A 24,258-nucleotide genomic window follows, 5' to 3' on the forward strand; every position below is an offset into this window, starting at 1 on the left:
TCAATAATATATTGGGCAGCACTGCATAAGGATATGACAATATAATGCACTGCAGTAGGTCTTTTCAATAGGTTTTCAATGCATCACAAGCTGAAGTGCTCACATAGCATAAGCTTAAGGGCCCTTTCACACTGGCATGGTGCAGCAGTTTGCCACAGCCTAACACTAGGGGAATGAAAGTCTATGGGGTAGTTCACATGGCATGCAGTGCACTGTGCAGTAAGTACCATATCTAATGGGAGCGCATACCTATGTTACCGGGCAGCTCCTGCAGCAACCCGGAAGTCATGTAAGTCTATGGCGACGCATATTTTTTAAAATGACCAATGAAAGTTTTACGCGTCTCGCATGCACGGAGGCATGTGATCGCTTCGGCCACAGAAAGTGAGCGTGACTTCCTGCTTGGCCAGCTGTCAGACAGGGATTATCGTGTACTAACATGATAATTCCCAAAGGCCTGTTTTTGGCGGTGTGGTCCCTGGGCTACAGCTAATATTCAGTGAAACCGGCCTTAATGTTGACTTGAAATTAACACTAGTGCGGCTCTGGAATCCACCAGCAGACCTTCCAGAGAGGGAAAACAAACAGAAGAGACTGAGAGCCCCTTATAGAGCAGTATATCTGAACAATAAGACAATATGAAGGAAAAAATGTGGGTACTCACAAAACCGGGTTGCAGAGCACCAAGGCAATTGGTTGGAGGTGGTGGATCCAACCATGAAACGAGTGAGGTCACTCTCCAGAAAAAAATTGCAGAAAAAATTGCAGGAAAAATTGCTCAAAGTAAAAATACTCCCCCAGGGGAGATTTGGTCAATATCACTGGCAGGGCCGGGCCGAGGCATAGGCTGGAGAGGCTCCTGCCTCAGGGCGCAGTGTAGGAGGGGGCACACAATTCATTCAGTTGTCATTCCTAATTGTGTATGAAGCAGAAAGAAATAAGAAAAGGGGATACATGGCAGTGACTGCAAGCCAGATAACTAGATATTAAGGTGTTGGGGGGGTTGTGGGCCCTGTGGCCCTCTTAGTTTAATAGCAATCAGTGTGGGACAGCTGGGATAGGAGGGATGGGGGGGCGCACTTTGGTGTCTCAGCCTTGGGTGCTGGAGGACCTTGTCCCTGCTCTGATCACTGGGATGGAGCCATATCTCTCCCACCCCCCACCCACAAAAAAAAGGTATAAACAGTTTAAAAAGTAAGAAAAAACTGCATATATGTAAGGTGGATTCTTCTCGTAGGTAAGTTAACTACCTTTAATGCTGGGTACACACTATGAGATTTTCTGGTCGATTTACTGTCAGATCGATTATTTCCAACATGTTCGATTTGCTTTTCGATCGTTTTCCGAGCATTTTCCGATCGATTTCCATGTACTTTAATAGGAAATCAATCGGAAAATGCTCGGAAAACGCTCGGAAAGCAAATCGAACATGTTGGAAATAATCGATCTGTCAGTAAATCGACCAAAAAATCTCATAGCGTGTACCCAGCATTAAACTGTTTTTAATAATTTTATTTTTAATCCAACAGATTAGTTTTCTCCACAAGTGAAAGCAGACCCTAATTTTAGACAAAGACAAACAAAGACAAACAACATTTACCAATACATTCCACTTCCTGTGTTGTTTGGAGCTGCAGAAAACATACAGAACGGGTACATTTTTGCAGCCTGTGGGAACCAAGCCTAAATGAGAGCATTATTAAAACTTATAGGAAGTATTAAAGCTACATACACACAAGAAGCAAATATCACAAATATCAAAAATCTTTCTTAATTTCTTTAGGGGAGCGTTTAACCCAGATCAGCATACAGATAAGCTGAAGGAATATCCACCAAACCGCCTATTCCATTCTATAAAAAGTTAGGAGGAGAAAATAGGACCTCATGTATTAAAAATGAAGTTTAATAATGTAACAGATTGAAACATTATTTAGAATACTCATTTTTACCTTAATTATCCTGGTTTCAGCATCAGAAATGCTTCTTATATCTACATACTGTATTGCAGTATATTGGTATGTAACCCACATCCCCTCCAGTGATATTTAGCCTACGCTATGATGTCATGCAGCCTTGTATCCCAGAGCACTATGTGCTGCTCATTTCTCATAAGAAAAAAACACTCCATAGTGACTCACCTTGCCATCAGTAAAGATGCTGGCATCTATAATACATTTAAGAATATAAATTGGGGTGAGGTAAGATTTTGCAATGTGAATGCACTGACAAAAAATTTATAAATTAATATTGTAACAATAATTAATTGTATTCATTAAGTTACATACAGTAAAGTTCCTCTTTAAAGTACATGTAACCCCAGGCAATGCTACCTAAGCTAAGCACAGAGGTTTTTACGTGCTGTTATCCCTTTGTTATCACTCCTTGAAAAATATGACTTTTAGTTAAAGTCAAATTTGTAGGCATTAACAGGCAAACTTGCTGCAACGTTTCCTCCATCCTATCAACCTCCCATTACCTCTTCTTACCTGTCCCATTTATTAACCTTAAGAGGAGGGAATGGGAGGGGATAGGAGAGAACATCGCAGCAAGCCTGCCTCTTCCTGTTGAAAATTTGACTTCAGGCTAGTCAAATTTTCAAGGACTGATGATTGGTACCAGGGGAATGGACATAATATAGATCCAGCATCACATACCTCTGTGCTTATCTTAGGTAGCTTTGCCTCAAGCCAGCTATACTTAAAGTAGATCATCTTCAACCAGGTTATGTTTACAGTGGTTGCACAATGGTTACAATGCTTTCTCCCACTAGCTACAATTTTGCAAAATATACTGTATTTCATAAAAGGAACACCAATAGGTCCCATTTACAAAATGATGATTACTACATGTTTATAAAGCGCCAACGCTTTCTTCTGCACATCATTATTGGAGAACACTGACCGAGCCACATCACTAACTATCCCTCAGCAAAGCTCTCCATGTGATGTACCTACCACTGTCAGGAGTCAATCTGGGAACAACCAATTAACTTACAAGAACGTGGGAGAAAATCAGAGGACCTGCAGGACATCCATGCAAACATGAGGACAGGGTCCTGGTTGGCATTCAAACCTGGGACTTCATTACTGTAAGGTGAGAGCGTTAACTATTAAACCACTGTGACTTTGGCCAGCGAACAGCTAGTTTAGTGATGTCATATGGTGGATGGTCCTGCAGGCTTGACTTTAAAACTTTCAAGAGTATCCCATTTGCCAAATGCTATTCCAAGGACACCCAGCATAGATTAATACAACTGATTTTACTAGAGAGGAAGAAAATGGAACATCATAAAGACACCAAGGGCTATGTTTATTTAGAGAAAAATAGGACTGTGCAAGGCATTACAGTCTGCCCTATTGCTTTTCTTCCAGCTGAACTTGGCAGTGTCTGCAGGTAACCCCATGAACATATTAGTGTTTGGCTACTGTCCTGTGAAGCCTGTAAGTAGCTATAGACAATGAAAAAAGTTGGATGTACAGGTAGAATATTTCTATTTGAAAGCATGTCTGTTGGCATTCTGTCACATAAACGGGTGCATTAGGGTTATCCATGTGTACATCATTGGGTAACTGGTTGGAAAGTGCAGGCAGACACTTCTTAGTTGTGGCATATCTTAGCAGTCGTCTTCACCCAAACAAAAAACAGATCCATCTGCATTTGCAAGGACCCGTTTTCAAAACCTGAACAGAAGGTCCGGATCTGCTGCATTTTCCTGCAACGCACATACACGCAGGGGTAGTGGAAGGCACTGCAAAAACAGATCTCCCTCTATACAGGCTATTGTTGCACACAAAACAGAGGGAGATCCTCATTGCCTACTGCCAGCTCCTCCTCTTCACGTCACCCCAATAGGTGTCCCCCAAGTAGCCTGAGGGGGTAGCAGCCAGGACGGGGGGTAGCGAGCACAGCGGCGGGGAGGGGGGTCGCCCCCCTCCCTCACCTGGGTCCCCCTGTCCCAGCTTCCCCCCTCCAGCTATTTGTGGCAAAAGTGTAGCGAACGAGTGAGAGGGGAAGTTTACCTTTCTTACTCTGCTCGCCACGTGACTTCCGACAATGCCGCCCACTAGAGGCGGATCAAAAACGTTTACTGCAAAAGGGCAGCACGGATCAGTTTGCATTCAGGTTAAGCAGGATCATGGACCCCCAGGATCACGGACCGCGGGTCCGTTCTGCACGGGCATAGTGTGCACCTAGCAGCAAGAAAAGTGATCCTTCAGCTCTACCGCAAAGTAATAGATATACCAGGGAGTCAACTAGTCCACACCTGGATCCCTCTTAGGTGTGTGACATTCACAGCAGCAAAGACAAAATGACTGGGTCTCCACCTGGATTTGTGCAAAAATGCTGGTTTATTGTACCATAGTAATAGAAAAAACACACGACGTTTCGGCCAGCGGCCTTTATCAAGTGTTACACACACTGAGTGAAAACTCACATATAAATCACAAATTTTGTCTTAAAACACCCCTAAGGGCGGGCACCTACTTAATTAGAGAGATTTAAAGCAACAGCACATGGAATACAGTAGGTCACAAAAAACATCTTAAATTCCAATCCTCATTAAGTTTTGTCCCAAGTTTTCATTAGGACATCTTTGATGTCAAAGTGGTTATGTACAAATTTATGAAGAAATTAAAATGGAAACTATGGCACTTTTTGAGGAGGCCTGTGAACAGTTTGGATAGGTCAGAGAGTAATGACGTCAGTGATGTCCCAGACAGATTGAGAGTGAAAAATAAAAATGACCCCCCGATTGATAATGCAGTATTGGATATTTTTGAAAATGTTGTGATGCATACACTTATAAAAAATTGGGATCATGAAAAATATCGGTCTATGCACAATTTATCTGTTAAGGAAATAAATGCTTTGAGGACATTGCAGGAGGATGAGACTGTTGTGTACAAAATAAAATTTTTGCCATACAAAATACAAGAATGTTATTTCTTCAGCAAACCAAGACTCAGCACAGCATATGGACTATGCCCATGTACTATGAGGTTGTGCCTACAAGGTTAGTCTTCATTCAAAATCCATAGGCTACTGAAAGATATATTGGAGGCTAACTACTGTTTATTCTGTCCTTGCAAAACAAATAAAATGGTGCCACTAATACAGATGATATTTAAAATCTTGGATAAAACTTGATTTTTCTAATGTCATGTGTGAGTGTGTATGGTGAGCTTTAAATGTTTTTTCTTCATTGTGTTGCATAAGCAATATTCCCATATTTGAAACTAGCTCTGTAGTACCATACTGCTGCAATGCTGCACAAGTCTTGGGTATTGGCTTGTTAATGATGCGTTTAAACACATACTATATCCAGCCTAACTGTGCTGCTGCATGCCTTATAGGATTCTGCTTCCCATGGGAGTTTAATAGCTTCTAGCCCGGACATTATGGGACCTACATAGAACTAAAAAGAATGCTATCCCATATTTTATTAGAACTATTTCCATCAAATGTTTTTTAAAAATATAATGAGCTTACTACTGGTAGATATAAATGCTGCTATGATTTGTCATAGTATACCATATATACTCGTGTATAAGCCGAGTTTTGGGCCACAAAAAGTGGCCCAAAAGTGGGGGGTCTCGGCTTATACACGAGTCACCGCCAAAGGGCAACCCCCCCCCCAGTGCACCACCGCCTGCATTGGCATGCTATGATGAAGCTGTGCGAGCCGCCATCCCGCCCCCCCGAGCGTGGCGTGCATGTGTTCATAGTGGTTATGGAGCGCACAGTTTGTTCCGACAGCAACATGTAGTAGGTGAAGCCTCGCAGCATTGCTCTAACCTGTTGGCTCCGCACTTCCCCCTGTACTCAATTACTCCCGAGCGGTCTCCCTTCCTTCTCTTCCCCTTGCGCTGTTCTCCCATGTCCTGTCTCAGCTGCTTGGGTCTCGGTATGCTGCGAGTTACCAGGCGTCCTCCTCTGTCTGTCACACCACTATGACGCCCCCTAGTGGCGTCACTACTGGAGTCATAGTGGTGAGACAGACGGAGGAGGACGCCTGGTAACTCGCAGCGTACCGAGACCCGGGCAGCTGAGACAGGACATGGGAGAACAGCGCAAGGGGCAGAGAAGGAAGGGAGACCGCTCCGGAGTAATTGAGTACAGGGGGAAGCGCGGAGCCAACAGGTTAGAGCAATGCCGCGTGGCTTCACCTACTACATGTTGCTGTCGGGACAAACTGTGCGCTCCATAACCACTATGCACACATCCTAACACATGCTGCTCCGCTCGGGGGGACGGGATGGCGGCCCTCAGCTCGCACAGCTTCATCATAGCATGCCAATCCTAGTTCAACAATGCTGCAGAAATACAACGCTGCCAGTGACATATTCAGCTTCTACTGCTGCATGCATCATATAACTTACAGGCTGGATGTCACTCAGCACTACTGACTGGAGGTTTGGATTGTTTTCATGTCTTTTTAATCATATACGGTATATGCCAAAAGGACTGGTGTTGGATTACATAGCAGCCTATGAGGGAAATTAAACTTATTTAAAGGACAACTGTAATGTCAAGCATATGGAGCCCGTCATATCTGGGGGAGCAGGATGGCGGCTCTCAGCCCGCACAGTCTAATATCTCAATCTCTGATCTCCATGAAAGGGAAATCCTGATGTAACATCCTGTAGCCAAGCAGTTAATTTCACAGGGGAAATGTATAAAGGTCAGTTCCTGTATCACTTTTAAAAACTAGGTGAAACTATGTCCTGTGTCCCTGTAGTCAACAATATCTGCTCTAGCAGCTGCTGCATTTTCTACCCCCGGCTTATACCCGGGTCAACCATTTTTCCAGGTTTTTTTTTTTTAAGGTAAAAGTGGGAGGGGGGGGGCGGCTTATACTCGGTCGGCTTATACTTGAGTATATATGGTAATTATAAAAGAAAGAAAACCGAGAGCCCAATATAGTGTAGTATGTATTGGAATTGAGAGAAATGAACGTAAGTAAGAATAATACCCACAAACCAGGGTTACTGCTTGGGCAACCACTGTAAATGCAGGTGAGGAGATTAAGACCTGTCCCCACTCAGGATTAAGATGTCGCTCTCTGTAGTTAAGGAATTAAGGGCATATCACCCCTCCACCCGGGGTGGACACTGGTATCGCAGAAGGTGAACAGAGGTGCCAAAAAGGATGAAATATGCTAAAATTGTTAAAAAAATTTGCAGAGGAGGTAGCGGTGGACTCACCTCCCCCAAGCAGACATGAAGCTGTCAATTTTTCAGCAAAATAAATTTATTCACATACTCCAAAGTACAAGCAACGCGTTTCGCAGGTATATTCCTGCTTCCTCAGGCAATAACGAGCAAGAGTATCACACAGCAGAATGTCAGGCCATAGACACAAACCCCCCCACCCCACAACATGGGTACGACCCTCACACATGGCTGCACGCACCTGCGACCCACATGCGAAACTCCCTCCTCGTCCGTAGTCCAACTACAGGCCAGGCACAACACACAGACACAGGAGAATGCAGGGACAGGGCCTTTATTGTATAATATTTTGGTAGGACATTAGACTATGACTATGGTACGCCACAGAGTGTGGTAAGTCCTTATGTAAACTGCTGAGAGTACCATTATCTAATTTTAAGGTAGATTTTTTTAGCTCAGTTTTCTAATACGGTTACATACCAGAAAGGAAAAGATTTAGGTTAGGCCCTAGGCAAGTATGATTAAAGTTTGGCTTCAGGAATACATGTAGCCATTATAAATAGTACAGGATGCTGTATCTGGCTGTGTGCAAGAACACATCAGTAAGCGCTAATTCATGAAACAGTTGACCAGAGGTCACCATTAGAGATGGGAAGTTCGGATCTTTTCAATGATTCGGATGATTCGAATCGGATCATTGAAAAGATCCGGATCTTTGATCCGAATCTCGGATCATTTTACTAGGGAAGCATTCGGGGGTGAAATGACTAGCAGGACACGACTTTCCCTGCAGTGGACAAAGAACGGGAGGGGGTGGACACACAGAGAAGGGGAGATGGTGGACAGAGATGGGCAGGGAGTGGACAGAGAAGTGAGGTGGGACGAGCAGAGAGCAGAAATGTTTGTTTACACACAACACCCACATGCTGCAATCATATGCTTTACATATATTTCACCTATATGTTCATCTGTATACTTTGAATGCAAACATCGCACAGTGAAAGAAAGCATTCCCCAAAGCATTCCCAGAAGTGAAGTGCAGCTGTTTAGAGCAGAGTGCAGGAGGATCATATTGCACTGCAATCACAGTGCCTGTCCTTCTAGCCCAGCACGCTGTCTACAAAGTTACTGAGCTGTGTTTCTGAGCCAAAACTTTCCCATTTGTTCACTGTGCACAACTACGGAACAGACAGCCTAAAATCAGCAGCACATTATAGCCAGTACGTGTGCTCTACACATATCTGGCAGTGGCACCCATGTCCCCTCTCTCATCTACCTGTCCTCTGCAAGGCTGGCTCACGTCCAACTGAGCGATCAATCTCTGCTCTGCTTTCAGGACCCCCCTGCCCGCTGAGAGGGGGGCGTGTCGCTCCTGGCCCCGCCCCCTTTGTGACCCGAATCACTCATTTTGATGATTCGGATGATTCAACTCACAAAAGAGATTCGGATCAAAGATCCGAATCGTCCATAATCCGGACAACACTAGTCACCATATCTACAGGAGACAGATATTTAAAGTGAGTATGCAGCTTTACAATAAACATGCAAACACACGCTCTATTGGTGTTTCCAGTCAGGGTGGCGCTTGATCCTGCGAGTAGCACTGCAAGAAATGAGCACTGTACAGAAGCGTTGTTCTGGTATACAATAGCAAAGCACACTTTTGCTGTAGGGATAGGGGAACGCATGGCGCATAATGGAATGGCTTCTGGCAGGTGAGTTAAGCTATACTTCAAAGTTTGATGTGCCAGCTCTTGAAACGACCTTGGGAGGCACCTGTACTCACACTAAATTCTGGGCCAAGATGGCCAAAAATACAGCTTAAAATATACCTAGAGGAACAAAAAATCTAAAAGTTTTGGATACTGGTTTCTTCTTGACATCATCAGACATTTGGAGGCTTGTGACTGACTGCAACCCACGGTCACAGGGCCACCTGGTTCCAGATGGAGCAGGGTGTATGCACTCACCACACTGCAGACATGGCTGAGAGCATACTAGTCATGTGCAGTTGGGAAATATTCAAGCCCACGTATGCCCAGAATTCTCCCATCAGCGGTTGTGACACACACCAATGCAGGAGTGTGCATAAGAGTGCTTGTGGAGCCAAAGTGTCTGATAATATAAAAAATATACACAATTCTCACACTTTGTTTTATACCAATTAACAGTTATGCTTTAAAGTAAGGCCCCGTTCACACTGCACGCGTTTCCAGCCGCGTTTTGGAAACGCGTGCAGGTGGCCGACACGCACGACATCAGACATTGCATAGAGTGCAATGTCTGATGTTCACACTGCATGCGTTCCGGACCTGTGCGGTCCGGGAACGCATGCTGCACGCATTTTTTGTAAAAACGCATGGCTGTCCCATTCACTTTTCAGTGATGGGATCAGCCACGCAACGCATACGAACGCGGATGGCGTGCGTTCGTACGCGTTGCGGTCCGCATGCGTTGCGGTCTGCGTTCTGCAGTCTGAACGGGGCCTAAAGTGTTTCAATTACCTGGGGCTTCTGCCAGCTCCGTGAAGCCTTCCTGTCCCGTGCCGGGCCTCCACAATCCTCCGTTCTCCCGCCGCCAGCTACTTTCGTTACCTTCGACTTATAAGTCGACGGCAACTGCAGCTGCACTCCCTGACCCACGCGTCTCTTTTTCCACGTACCAGCCCGCAACAGTATCCTGCGGAGGAGGATCGTGGGGGACCGAAAGGCTGCATGGGGCTGGCAGAGGCCCAAGGTAAGCGAAAGACATTGTTTTATACCAATTTACAGTTCTGCTTTAAGAGCTTTAGAAGATGATTTCGACAAGTGACAGAGCCCTCATATGAACACAGACCTACTGCTACATTCAGTGCACAGAAAGTCAATATGCAGACATCAGAGACTCACTGCTAGGGTATGTCTCTCCCAGCTGCTACTCCAGGGTCCTGATCTCACTATGGTGTCCTGTCCTCAAGCTGGGAGCACACTTGTCTGTTTTTGCGTTTTCATCACAGAAAAACTGAGAACCAATGTTAATCAAATGGCCAGTGCACACATGAATGTTTTTTTCCCATGCAGAAAATGCACACATTTTCTCTATTAATTACATTAGCGTCTGCGATAAAACATGCATGTTTTCACACATACAGAAACACATGGTGTGCTGAAAACGCATACAGAAAAATGAACACGCAGCTGGGAACACACTTGTTGTCAGTTTTCTGTGTTCATTGTTCTGTGTTCATTCTTCTGTATGCGTTTTCAGCACACCATGTGTTTCTGTATGTGTGAAAACATGCATGTTTTATCGCAGACGCTAATGTTTTAATTAATAGAGAAAATGTGTGCATTTTCTGCATGGGAAAAAAACATTCAAGTGTGCACCGGCCATTTGATTAACATTGGTTCTCAGTTTTTCTGTGATGAAAACGCAAAAACAGACAAGTGTGCTCCCAGCTGCATCTTTTAATTACACTAACTCTGTCCTCCTCCGATGGAGCAGAACTGGCTCTGCAGACTCCTCCAGTATCACTACTGTACACAGCACAAGGGGGTAGAGGGCCTGGGGGCCACGCACCATACACAAGACCCTGCTGCACACTGAATAGGGACTGTCTACAAATCTTTGTCTACAAAACTTTGCATGATTCCTTATCAGTGGTTAAGCAGAAACAGTCACAGTTATGCAGAGAGCAGAAGGCTCTTTCTCTCTGCACCCTTAGTTGTAAGTCTCTCAGGACAGAGAAAAATGTCTAATTATGAAAGCTTGATGCAGTAGGGCTATTGTTTCTATTCTAGCACAGCTGGTAGGGATGTTGGATTATGGTACACTCTGTGATGTGGAAGGTTTCAGCATAGGCTAGGCCATTCTGCATGCTTTGCCCCCAGACCTCTATAGCCAAGCCCCAGGCACATGTGATATGGTGTGATATGTACCTAATGTGTGACAGGTAGTCTCTAATCAGCACACAATCTGCACTGGTGTGACGTGGCTTTGTGCTACAGCAAACTCAGCAACACAAGAACACCTACACCCAAGAAAACACAGCCTGGCTCTCACCTGCAGCCCGGGGGGGAGAGGGAGTGGAAAGTGGAGAGAGAAAACATCTCAGCTCGATCCGCCATCTTCAGCCAGAGAGGTGATGGACTGGAAGCGGATCATACACAGACACACCCTGGGGACAGGGAGGAAAGGACAGTCCAAAGGATAGCTCCAGCCAGAGATGAGCCCAGCGTCTGAACAAAGAGAAGAGACTGCAGGCTGGATTCCCGGGGAGAGCGGGTGGCAGTCCTGGGGACAGCGCCCAGCGACAGCTCTGCACAACAGTCAGAGACAGACAAGCATCTCTTACATGTACAGTCACCACCTCCCTTTCCGATTCCTGGGCTTCGGGGTGTCTCACTCTCTTCTTCACTGCCTGGCTATGCAGGCTCCTCGCTTCTCGGCAGATTGTGATGGCTCGCTGCGGATTGATGCAGTCGCATCCAGGAGAGAGACTGCACAAGCTAGTAACCAATACACAGAACGGGGAAGGGTGGGAGGGAGAAGTAGGAGGGTGGGGGTATGGATGTAGGAGGTACTGTACAAGGAAGGATGGAGAAAGGACAGCTAGGTAGAACAGGCAGCAGCAGAGCCAGCATCTTCTACATCGCCAGTACTGCAGGCTATTCCCAGTGAGCTGTCCCAAGGTTTGGTGCTGAAAGTGAAATTCCTACAGCTATGCCGATACCGACAACGGCATGAGGGCACCACTGTGTGCCTATTACCAGGGCTGCTGACTCTCATCTGCGCCACAATACATAAAAACAGGTCTGGCAGTAGGTTTTCAATGATTCACACTGACGTCACCTTGATTATTAAATCCTCATAACGATTAATCGCGCATCCTGTTGTGGTTCTTAGATTAAAACAACTAATCTGGGTCATGAAACAGCTGTTCAGTAAACCAGTAAAGAAGAGTAGTTTTGTACATTTCTACCGTGATTGCTGGTAAAATTAATTGTTCTTTCCCTTGTCTAAATGCTTGTCTGTATTGATACAGATTATTCACAGCTTTTACTGAATAGAAGATCATTCCCACATACAGAAACATTTTAAGGTCATCATAACTTGGAGTGTTTCAGCCATTACAGAATGTGTTATTATTATTAATTAGATTTATATAGCGCCAATGTATTACGCAGCAATGTGGTAATTATTGCCTTTGCTGTTATTTTCAAGAAAGCAGCACATTCCTATGCTTACCTCTTAATACAGGCTATATACTATGGTAAAACAAGTTTCTAAAAATATTTCTGTGAAAAGTACCTTTTTCCTTATATGTTCCATTAAATTAGGACATATATACTCCCAAAAAGATGTTACTCCCTTATACAGTGGTGTGAAAAACTATTTGCCCCCTTCCTAAATTTCTTATTCTTTTGCATGTTTGTCACACTTAAATGTTTCTGCTCATCAAAAAATGTTAACCATTAGTTAAAGATAACATAATTGAACACAAAATGCAGTTTTAAATGATGGTTTTTATTATTTAGTGAGAAAAAAAACTCAAAATCTACATGGCCCTATGTGAAAAAGAAATTGCCCCCTGAACCCAATAACTGGTTGGGCCACCCTTAGCAGCAATAACTGCAATCAAGCGTTTGCGATAACTTGCAACAAGTCTTTTACAGTGCTCTGGAGGAATTTTGGCCCACTCATCTTTGCAGAATTGTTGTAATTCAGCTTTATTTGAGGGTTTTCTAGCATGAACTGCCTTTTTAAGATCATGCCACAACATCTCAATAGGATTCAGGTCAGGGCTTTGACTAGGCCACTCCAAAGTCCTTATTTTGTTTTTTCTTCAGCCATTCAGAGGTGGATTTGCTGGTGTCTTTTGGGTCATTGTCCTGCTGCAGCACCCAAGATCGCTTCAGCTTGAGTTGACGAACAGATGTCCGCACATTCTCCTTCAGGATTTTTTGGTAGACAGTAGAATTCATGGTTCCATCTATCACAGCAAGCCTTCCAGGTCCTGAAGCAGCAAAACAACCCCAGACCATCACACTACCACCACCATATTTTACTGTTGGTTGGAGACATCTCAAGCTCACTCCAACCTCAATTATCGCAAATTCTTTCTGTTTTAGGAAAGCAAACTTTTGTTTTTCTTACTGTTGGTATGATGTTCTTTTGCTGAAATGCTGTGTTACTTCTACGACAGATTTAACAGGACACGCACCTTCCAAAAAGTTCAACTTTTGTCTCGGCGGTCCACAAGGTATTTTACCACAAGTCTTGCCAACTATTGAGATGTTTTTTTAGCAAAATTGAGACGAGCCTTAATGTTCTTTTTGCTTAAAAGTGGTTTGCGCCTTGGATATCTGCCATGCAGGCCGTTTTTGCCCAGTCTCTTTCTTATGGTGGAGTCGTGAACACTGACCTTAATTGAGGCAAGTGAGGCCTGCAGTTCTTTAGATGTTGTCCTGGGGCCTTTTGTGGCCTCTCGGATGAGTTTTCTCTGCACTCTTGGGGTAATTTTGGTCGGCCAGCCACTCCTGGGAAGGTTCATCACTGTTCCATGTTTTTGCCATTTGTGGATAATAGCTCTCACTGTGGTTCGCTGGAGTCCCAAAGCTTTAGAAATGGCTTTATAACCTTTACCAGACTGATAGATCTCAATTACAGTACTTTTGTTCTCATTTGTTCCTGAATTTCTTTGAATCTTGGCATGATGTATAGCTTTTGAGGTGCTTTGGTCTACTTCTCTGTGTCAGATAGCTCCTATTTAAGTGATTTCTTGATTGAAACAGGTGTGGCAGTAATCAGGCCTGGGGGTGACTACAGAAGTTGAACTCAGGTGTGATAAACCACAGTTAAGTTATTTTTTAACAATTGGGGGGCAATCACTTTTTCACACAGGGCCATGTAGGTTTTGAGTTTTTTTCCCTCACTAAATAATAAAAACCATCATTTAAAACTGCATTTTGTGTTCAATTATGTTATCTTTGACTAATAGTTATCGTTTTTTGATGAGCAGAAACATTTAAGTGTGACAAACATGCAAAAGAATAAGAAATCAGGAAGGGGGCAAATAGTTTTTCACACCACTGTATTTACAATTTTAGGAATTGTTTATGAGCTGAATTGTAATGCTAGATATAGTAGTTACTCCCAAATACTAGCATGCATTGAATCAGCATAAGGAAAGGCTACTTTTGTCCTGATAGTATATCACTGAGCAAATATTTTGCATTTAAATTAACCCTTTCCACTCGGAGTTCTTTCCTAAAGGGAGTCGTTTCTGCTCGGAGTTATTTTTTACAGAAATGCATTCTCCCTCTTACTCTCTCTCCCATTTTAACATGGAACATAACATAGTAACATGGTATATCTTATTTTAAAGAACACATTATAACATTTAATTTGTCACCTTATTTGGACAGTTTGGCATCTTCTATTGGCTGGTAGCAGAGGAGAAAGCGAAGGTATGGTAAATTGTAAAACAGTTTCCTGGGTGTAATCCTGGCCTACGTGAACAAGTTTTGCAATAATAGGTGGTTTTATGCCTGCCACCCGGTGTCTTACTGTCCCTACACACAATACAATCTTTGGTATTTTGATTGGGCATATTAGCAATAAAATACTGGCTACTATTTACACTCTCCTCCACGTACATAGGATGCCATTGATTCTCTATGCAACTTTGCAAGCAATCTGCAAGAAATCTGCAATGTAATCTGCAAGGAATCTGCATGGAATCTGCACAAAGGAATCTGCAATAAAGAATCAGCAAGGAATCAATATGGAAAAAGCAAGAAATCTGCAAAAATTCTACGAGACAAATGCAATGAAATTTCATTGCATCTGTCACTTACTGGTCGCGCTGATCGCGCACTTCCGTTTTTTCGCCGGGGGGGGGGGGGAGGGGGAACCACCAGTGTGGGCATGTAATCTTACATGCCCACTGTAACGATCGGTGTAACACAGAGAGGATCTGATTACCGGTGATCTGCAGTATCACAGAGAATGCAGATATACACCCGATTATTGATGATCTGCAGTATCACCGATAATCAGATATATCTCTAACCTCTGGACACCTGAGTAATATGAGTGTTTGGTGTAACCGTATACTTTGAGGAGAGCACCCACGTAGAGGGTGCTGGTCAGTACGAGATACTGCTCAGAGAACAGGTTCCTTCCACTGGTCTGAAGCTCCCCAAGGGGCGGAGCCAGGCTGAGGGTGGGAAGGATGAGAAAGTGAGTTACACCAAAGGTGAAGTGTCACTGACAGTACTGGGAACTATCTCCCAACAGGGAAGATAGTTCTCAAGGTCGGACAGGCCAGGTCGTTAACACACAGACAGATAAGGTACAGAGACAGGAGACAGAAGCAGAATCCTAAGACTAGCAGAGTTTGGCAACAGAGTATCAGATATAGCGAAGTACCTAATCAGAGATCAGAAGAGTGGTCAGGAAAGCAGAAGGTCATAACAAATAATCAACAATGCCTAGACTTGGGTGTGAGCTCCTAGATCATCAACACCCCGAAACTGGTCTAGATTATAATACAGATGGTAACAGGATTCCTAGACTAAGGTGTGAGCTCCTTGGTCATCAACACCTTGGAAACTGGTCTAGATAATAACACAGATAATAACACAGATAATAACAGGATTCCTAGACTAAGGTGTGAGCTCCTTGGTCATCAACACCTTGGAAACTGATCTAGATAATAACACAGATACTAACAGAAGGTCTGAGTGCTACCACGTAGTGATCGCAACGCCAGACACCAGAGAAATGACCAGCACCCAGTAATATATACCCCAGCGCTGTCCAGCGCCACCCCTAAGTGCTGGACCAATGAAAACTGCTGTAATTGTCAGCTGACCGGCTTGGTCAGCTGACGCCTTTCTGACTGTCATAAAGGCTCTGCCTCTCCGCGCGCGTCCTCCTGAACCTGTGTGGACTATCAGTCCCAGCCACACCAGACATGTGTTGTACTGTTTCTGCTGTGTTGGATGCGGAACCAGCCGCACCGCTGTCCAAGCATGCTGCGGTTCTTCCGCGTTCAGCAGTACTGTCAGAACTATGCCTATGCGTGCCAACATCCGCGTCTGACGCAGAATCCGCCGCCCTGTTCACAAAGCATGCGGCGGTTTCTTCGCGCTCCGTCATGCCAGTGGATGCAGACCCACACGCGCAACCTGCCGCGTTGGACGCAGAATCAGCCACCTTGCTCTGAGTACTCACGGCGGCTTTTCCGCGTTTTCTCACACCCACTACATATGGGGACAGAGAATTGGGTTTTCGGGGGGCCTGATGCTCCGCAAACCACCACAGAAAAAATGTCCCGCATATTGGGACATACGAGCGCAACGACGATTTCGCGATGTCCCGCTATGCGGGATATACGAGTGCAAAGGGTTAATATATAGTGGATTTTTATCATTAAAGGACAACTGACCTGAGTGGGATATGGATACTGCCATATTTATTTAATTTGAAATATGTTAAATTAATATTAATAATGTATTAATATTAATAAATGAATATCAGTTGCATGTCATCCTGCTGATCTTTCATGCATCAGTTGTCTCTGAATCAAACACCTGCGTAAGTAAGTATGTGGAAAATACAGTCAAACTTAAAGAGAAACCATAACCAAGAATTGAACTTCATCCCCATCAGTAGCTGATACCCCCTTTCCCATGAGAAATATTTTCCTTTTCACAAATGGATCATCAGGGGGCTCTGTATGGCTGATATTGTGGTGAAACCCCTCCCATAGTGTGATGTTAGGACCATGGTTCTGACATCACACTGTGGTAACCTTGTTGCATTGTTTGAAATAACAGCTGTTTCCAACTGCCAAAAAAGCAAGCAGCATCTCCTTCCACTTACATCACCTGCCAGCAGTAAAAATGTCACTATGGGATAAATGTCAGAATGTAAATCAGGGAAAGGAAACATTTTACAATAGGTACAAATGAGGTACTTTTTTAATACATTATTTTCACTGGTGATCCTCTTTAAGCCTCATATACACTCCTGATTTAAATTGGTTGAGGTGGTTGTGATCAGCCGCCTCAGCCGACAATCATGCATCTGTATCCTACGTCATGGCCTGACGTACCACTGCTACGCCGATGACACACAGCTATACCTGTCCTTCAAACCTGGTGGAACAGACCCTACTCCAAAAATAAACGTTTGCTTAGCTAAGCTACAGGCATGGATAAATGATAACTGGTTGAAACTGAATGCTGACAAAACTGAGGTCCTCTTTGTCCAAAGCCAGTGCTCGCCATCAAAACAGCTCTATCCTAAAGCAACACCAATCAGGATTGGAAATTCAGACATAAACAGCTCCAACCTTGTGCGCAGTCTTGGCGTATTAATCGATGGGGATTTAAGTTTCAGAAACCAAATTTCATCTGTAGTTAAATCTTCCTACTTTCATCTGAAGAACATTGCAAAGATTAAACATCTGATTCCCCCAGAGGATCTTCCAACCCTAGTTCACGCCTTCATCACATCACGGCTGGATTACTGCAATGCCCTTTATGCTGGCCTCCCCAAAAAGGACCTGCGTCGCCTGCAATTAGTGCAGAATGCTGCTGCCAGATTGCTAACAAACCAGCCTCGCCACTGTCACATTACACCGATCCTTCGCTCACTGCACTGGCTACCAGTAGAATGGAGAATACTCTTCAAGATTGGACTGCTGACATTCAAATCCCTGCACAATCTGGGCCCTGGATACATGAAGGACTTGCTGAAGCTGCACCACACCTCTCACAACCTCAGATCACCAAGTTCTATAAACTTGGTCACTCCCAGAGTGCACCTCAAAAAATCTGGAGATAGAGCCTTCTGTCATGCTGCCCCTACTCTTTGGAACTCCCTGCCACACCCAGTAAAGACAGCACCATCCCTGGAGCTATTCAAATCCAGACTGAAAAGCCACCTGTTTAGCCTGGCATTTCCGGACTTATAAAATTCTTCCTCTGTACCACGATGGTCGGAGCCATGCTTATGCGCTTTGAGTCCTATGGGAGAAAAGCGTTCTACAAATGTTATTTGTTGTTGTTGTTGTATGGCAACTAGCGACCGCCAAGAGATGCGCCGGGCAGATCTACTCAACTCCAGTGATGCCAATATCCCTGCTGATTCCATTGTTCACGCCCCTTCCCCGCCTGCCGTGTGACATCACGCACATGCCGCTCATTGGCCCACCGCTTAGCAACAAAGCGCATTGTCAGCTACACAGCAGACACGCGTGTGCAGCCTGGCCCAGCGATGTCGCCCACGTCAGAGGTGTAACAATCACCTCTGCAATTAATGCAGCTGCAGTTTTTAGGGGCAGGAGTGGGGAGCAGTGGGCACACACAGCTGTGGGGAGTGAGGCCCGACTCCTCCCTCACCTCCGGTCCTGCTTCAGCGCTCCCCACTCCAGAAATGACAACAGTGGCTGGGCAGGGAACACAGGACTCTCTCACCTCTTCTGTGTTACATGTGCTGGAATTCCTCATGCCACCGGTCATCTCTGTCTCTAACGCCACTCAGGTTCTCAGCATTTTCCCATTTATCTCTTACTTTCATTTTACAAAAATGTCTTCAAAAACTGCCCATCTTTCCCTTATGGTGCCTGTGCAGTGCATTGGCTCATTTGCATAGGGGTGTTGTACAATTATCTCCCTACTCATTAACATGTTACTTTAGCTAGTGAGACCTGCAAAAGTTATAAACTTCAGCTTCTGCTTTTTTGTTATTTCAAAGACGTGCACTTATAATTGTCTTTGAATTAATTGTCCAGATAAAATGCTGGCTCCAAGGGTTGACTGCATCAAATTACACAAGGCAAGGCAGAGCTTTTGGCTCCGATTTTTAAACTGGATATCACTGAGCATCTGCACTCAGCACCCACATGACAACCAATAACCCCCTGTAACCAGCGCCCACATGGTACCCTGTACTCTCATGGCACCAAGTCCCCTGCCCCCCTCCAATAGCCAGCATTCGGCACCCACATGGGATTTAGTACCTCCATACCTAGTAACTAGCTACCATGTGACACCCACCAGCAAGTACCCACCTAAGGCAGCACTCACATGGCACCAAATAACCTTCATGACCCATACCCAGTACCCAACCATGGTCGGTATCCACATGGTCCCAGATACCTAGCCATTATGCACCGAATACTCTTCCATGGCCTGCACCCACCCATGGTCCGAACATATATGACATCCAGAACCCATATGGCACTTACTACCCACTTATGTCCTGTACCCAGCACTCATATTGCACCCTGCAGTTAGCGCTGACATGGCACCCACTACTGTTTAGCACCATTTACAGCTCAGTCAGCTCCCAATACAGCTTAGCACCCACTGCAAAGTAACACCCAATACTACTTAGCATCCACTACAACTTAGCAGAAACTAGACCTTGTACCCACTGCAACCTGACAGAATGTTCTTTGGCACCATTGTATTGACTTTAATAAAAAAAAAAAAATTAGTTTGCTGGCAGATGTTGATGATGCTGTGTGACCCTGAGGTCATCAACACCAATCGGTAAGGAACATGTCATCGTTGAGGTACAAGCAAATCCGCCGAGGGACATGGAAGAAGACACTGGAGGAGTGTACACGATGAGGGGTATGCAAGCCAGTGGCGAGTATAAGTTGACTTGAGAATAAGAATCCCCCCACCCATGTCTCCCCCGTGGGTATGATGCAGAGTGCACAAGCTAAACCTTCAATCAGGGCAGTTTCTGGGCTACATTGGTCCCAGAGCAAGGGTGTAAACATTGCGACCCCCAACCCCAGTATAGGTGCCCCCATTATAGGTAGCCATGTATCAGTGTCCCCAGTATAGATTGCCAGGTATAGGTGCCCTAGTATAGGTTAGCCAGGTATAGGTGCCCCAGTATAGGTTGGCCAGCTATAGGTGCCCCAGTATAGGTTAGCCAGCTATAAGTGTCTTCAGCATTGATAGCCAGGTATAGGTGCTCTCCCTCCCTCCAGCGCTGTGAAGCATGTGTTTACTCACTGTGCCTTTCTCCAACACTGATAGCACCATCTCCAGTCTGCTCAGTTCTACTGTCCACAGCAACAGGACATGGCTTGATGAGGTCTGGAGCAGAACAATTTTAAATCTCCCTCGTGGTATGGCCAAGCCTGACTCATACTTATTGTTATCAGCATCTTTTAATCAGACAAGTCAGGCTCCTCCTTACTGCCAGGGAGGTTAACGTCTAAACCTCTGTGGAATGATCTGCTCTGCTGTCTGCACAGGCAGACAGCTGTTTGACCATTTTGTAAATCTGAGTGCGGCAGGTCCCTGGAAAAGAGACCTGTCTCCACTGTGCAAGCTGCAGAGTTGCTGTTCTGGGGAGGAATTTGCATCCACTTGTCATGCAAATTGCTTAGCTGCTTCCTCTGATGGCTTGCAGTATTAAAACCATTTCTTCTCAGAATTCCTTGCTGGTCATGATGGTTTGTTCCTGCTAACTTACCTGGAGTCTCAGCCTTTGCTAATTGTTTGCTAAGATTATCTTAGAGTAATTCCTTGGGACTGCACTAGCATTCCTTCTAGCGTAGTCAGGTTGTATTATCTGTATTGCCTTGTTCTGTCTATCTGTGTTATAATGGTGCCTACCAGCTCCTCTGGTGAGGTTCTGACAAACTAGTCAGTTACTGTGTTTACGATTGTCTTGTCGCCAGCGGCGGTCGACAGGAAATCGTTCTGTCTGTTTGTCTGGATCGCATTCGCCCAAGCGGTAGTGGCGGTGGTTCCTTCTGTACTCTGTCTGGGACTGTAGACCAGAGCTGTGGTTGCTACTGGTTACTCCTTCTGTCTGTCTTGTCTGTAACGAACGCTTGCTGTAGGCTCGGTGAGGTAACCGTTTAGCAAGCAGTCACGTTCTTTATTCATTTTCGTGTTACATTGGTTAGTTAGGGTTGGCGTGTTTTGTCTCTGTTGCGCTTTTCGTGTGGAGACCTCGCCATTAGCGTGCTTTGTCGCTGTTGCACTTTTCGCGTGGCGACCGCGCTTAGCGAGTGCGTTTGTTATTTTCCTTGGTGTTCTGATCATTGTTATTTGCTGTGCCTTTCTTGCTACACTTGTGCTCTGTCTTACCCGGTCTTGTGTCACTGTTGGCAATCGCCACTCTTGCGATTGCGTTCCCACTTGGTTTCCACTGTTGTGTGTTCACCGTCGCCACTTGGTGGACACACATACATTCTGTCTCTGTGCTCACTTTCTCTCTACAGGTGGATTGCACCATAGCTGGGTTCTGTTGTTATTTTATACGCTTGTGGAGGATTTCCGTAGTGTCGGCGCGCATCTTGTGCGCTGACCACGGAAATAATTTCCCAATCGTTACACTCTGGCAACAAAATGTGAATACACTTATAAGTGAAAAATATGAAAACGCTCCAGAAGAGTGAACATAGTGAGTCCACCGTTATTTTCCAGCACTACCTTAACACTCTGGGATATGAAGTCCAGTTTAGAATTTCAAAGGTGGCCACTGGAATCCTCTTCCACTCCTTCACAACGAAGCTGGTGGATGTTAAGAGACCTTGTGCTCCTCTCCAGCTTCTGTTTGAGGATGCCCCACAGATGCTCAATGAGGTTTAGGGCTGGAGACATGCTTGGCCAGTCCAGTACATTTACCCTTAGTTTCTTTAGCAAGGCAGTGCGTGTCTTGAAGGCACCTTTGGGGTTTTTATCATGTTGGGATACTGCCCTGTTGCCCAGTTCCGTAGGGATCATGCTCTGCTTCAGTATGGGCCGATTTGCTCTACAAAACCTTTTTAAAACGCTAGAGATTTTAACCTCCCTGCGGTATTGATGGTTTACATGTCAATACAAAACATGCTGTGAACAGTATTGACGTGCATAAATGTCAATACTCTCCTGCACTGTATACTAGACTCTTGCTTGACACATTTTGGTAAGTTACAGGAAAAAAAATTAATTGGATCACTTTTTGCACAGAAATCTTGGGGAAATTTAAACGCCAGGGAGGTTAAAAGCTAATGCAATGCTATAGGGATTTTTACAAAATCGCATTGCTCCAGTGAGAACACACACATAGGATTACCTTAACTAGAGTGACCAGATTTTTGTAGGCTCAACCTGGGACAGGGTCGCGCCGAAAAATAGGGGGGGGCGGCGAAAAATGTGGTGCCTGCCGCACCGAAAAATGGGGTGCCTGCCGCGCCGAAAAATGGGTGTGGCCATAACATTCTATGGGCGGAGCTAACGTAATGATGCAACAGCAAGGCATAAGAAAGCAGTGTTTATGCCGTGATGTGGTCAAACGAGGATTCGCGTCATGGGTGTGCAGAAACTGTGTGATGCTATTTAATAGTATGCCATAACTCCAAAGCAGCAAACACAGCCAACTATGACCATTAAATAATAAATGCAGCGACAGTTACCCCAGACACCACAAAATAAATGCAATGGGCAACATGTCAGCACAAAATAAACGCATTGCAGGCAACATTTCAGCACAAAATAAACGCAATGGGGGCAAACATGTCAGTACAAAATAAACGCAATGGGGGCAAACATGTCAGTACAACATAAACGCAATGGGGGCAAACATGTCAGTACAAAATAAACACACTGCGGGCAAACATGTCAGTACAAAATAAACGCACTGCGGGCAAACATGTCAGTACAAAATAAACGCAATGGAGGCAAACATGTCACTACAAAATAAACGCACTGCGGGCAAACATGTCAGTACAAAATAAACGCACTGCGGGCAAACATATCAGTACAAAATAAACGCAATGGAGGCAAACATGTTGTAACGATCGGTGTAACACAGAGAGGATCTGATTACCGGTGATCTGCAGTATCACCGAGAATACAGATATATACCCGATTATTGATGATCTGCAGTATCACCGATAATCAGATATATCTCTAACCTCTGGACACCTGAGTAATATGAGTGTTTGGTGCAACAGTAATACTTTGAGGAGGGCCCCCATAAAGGGGGTACAAGGCAGTATGGGATACTGCCCAAAGAACAGGCTCCTTTCAAGGCCTGCAGCTCCCCAAGGGGAGGAGACAGGCTGAGAGTGGGAAGGACCAGAGTGTGAGTGACACCAATGGTGGAGTGTCACTGACAGATCTGTGAACTATCTCTAAACAGAGGAGATAGTTCTCGAGGTCGGACTAGCCAGGTCGGCAACAGACAGACAGATAAGGTACAAAGACAGAAGGCTGATTCGGTATCCAAGGCAGGCAGGGTTTGGCAACGTGATATCAGATATGCGTGGTACCGAATCAGAAAGCAGAGGGATGGTCAGGAAAGCAGAAGGTCATAACAGATAATATACAATGCCTAGTCTCGGTGTGAGCTCCGTGATCATCAACACCCTGGAACTAGTCTGAAGAATAACAGAATGATAATACAAGTCCCTAATCTGGGTGTGAGGTCCATGATTGTCAACACCCTGGAACTAGTCTGACGTATAACAGGTTGGTAACACAAGTCCCTAATCTGGGTGTGAGCTCCTTGATCATCAACACCCTGGAACTAGTCTGAAGTATAACAGGTTTGATAACACAAGTCCCTAAACTGGGTGTGAGGTCCTTGATCATCAACACCCTGGAACTAGTCTGAAGTATAACAGGTTATAACAGAGAATCTGACAAAAGGTCTGAGTGCTTCCACGTAGTGATCGCAACGGCAGACAACCAGAGAATGACCAGCACCCAGTATATATAGCAAAGCGCTCTCCAGCGCCTCCCCTAAGTGCTGGACCAATGGGAACTGGTTGAATCGTCAGCTGACCGGCTTGGTCAGCTGACTCCCTTCTGGCTGTCATAAAAGTTCTGCCTCTCTGCGCGTGCGCGCGCATCCTTCTGAACCTGTGTGGACTATCAGTCCCAGCCACACCAGACATGTGTTGCAAATCACCCTCCGTGCTGGACGCGGAAACCGCCGCACCGCTATCAAGACATGCGGCGGTTCCTCCGCGTTCGGCCATCTTACTGGATGTAGGCCTATGCGTGCAAACCGCCGTGTTGGACGCGGAATCAGCCGCCCCGTTCTGAGTACACGCGGCGGCTTTTCCGCGTTT

General features: G+C 45.1%; 1 protein-coding gene across 1 annotated transcript in view; it reads right to left on the reverse strand.

Annotated features, from left to right (window-relative positions):
• MAPK8IP2 (mitogen-activated protein kinase 8 interacting protein 2) overlaps positions 1-11,954 on the reverse strand; it is a 110,611-nt gene extending 98,657 nt beyond the window's left edge. Inside the window, exon 1 of the mRNA XM_068275868.1 lies at positions 11,214-11,954. Coding sequence (XP_068131969.1) covers positions 11,214-11,278 — 65 coding nt within the window. The 5' untranslated portion in view covers positions 11,279-11,954. The remainder of the gene's footprint in view (positions 1-11,213) is intronic.
• Positions 11,955-24,258: the final 12,304 nt, after the last annotated feature.

The sequence above is a fragment of the Hyperolius riggenbachi genome, chromosome 3 (assembly GCF_040937935.1).
Source record: "Hyperolius riggenbachi isolate aHypRig1 chromosome 3, aHypRig1.pri, whole genome shotgun sequence".
NCBI classification, from domain to species: Eukaryota; Metazoa; Chordata; class Amphibia; order Anura; family Hyperoliidae; genus Hyperolius; species Hyperolius riggenbachi.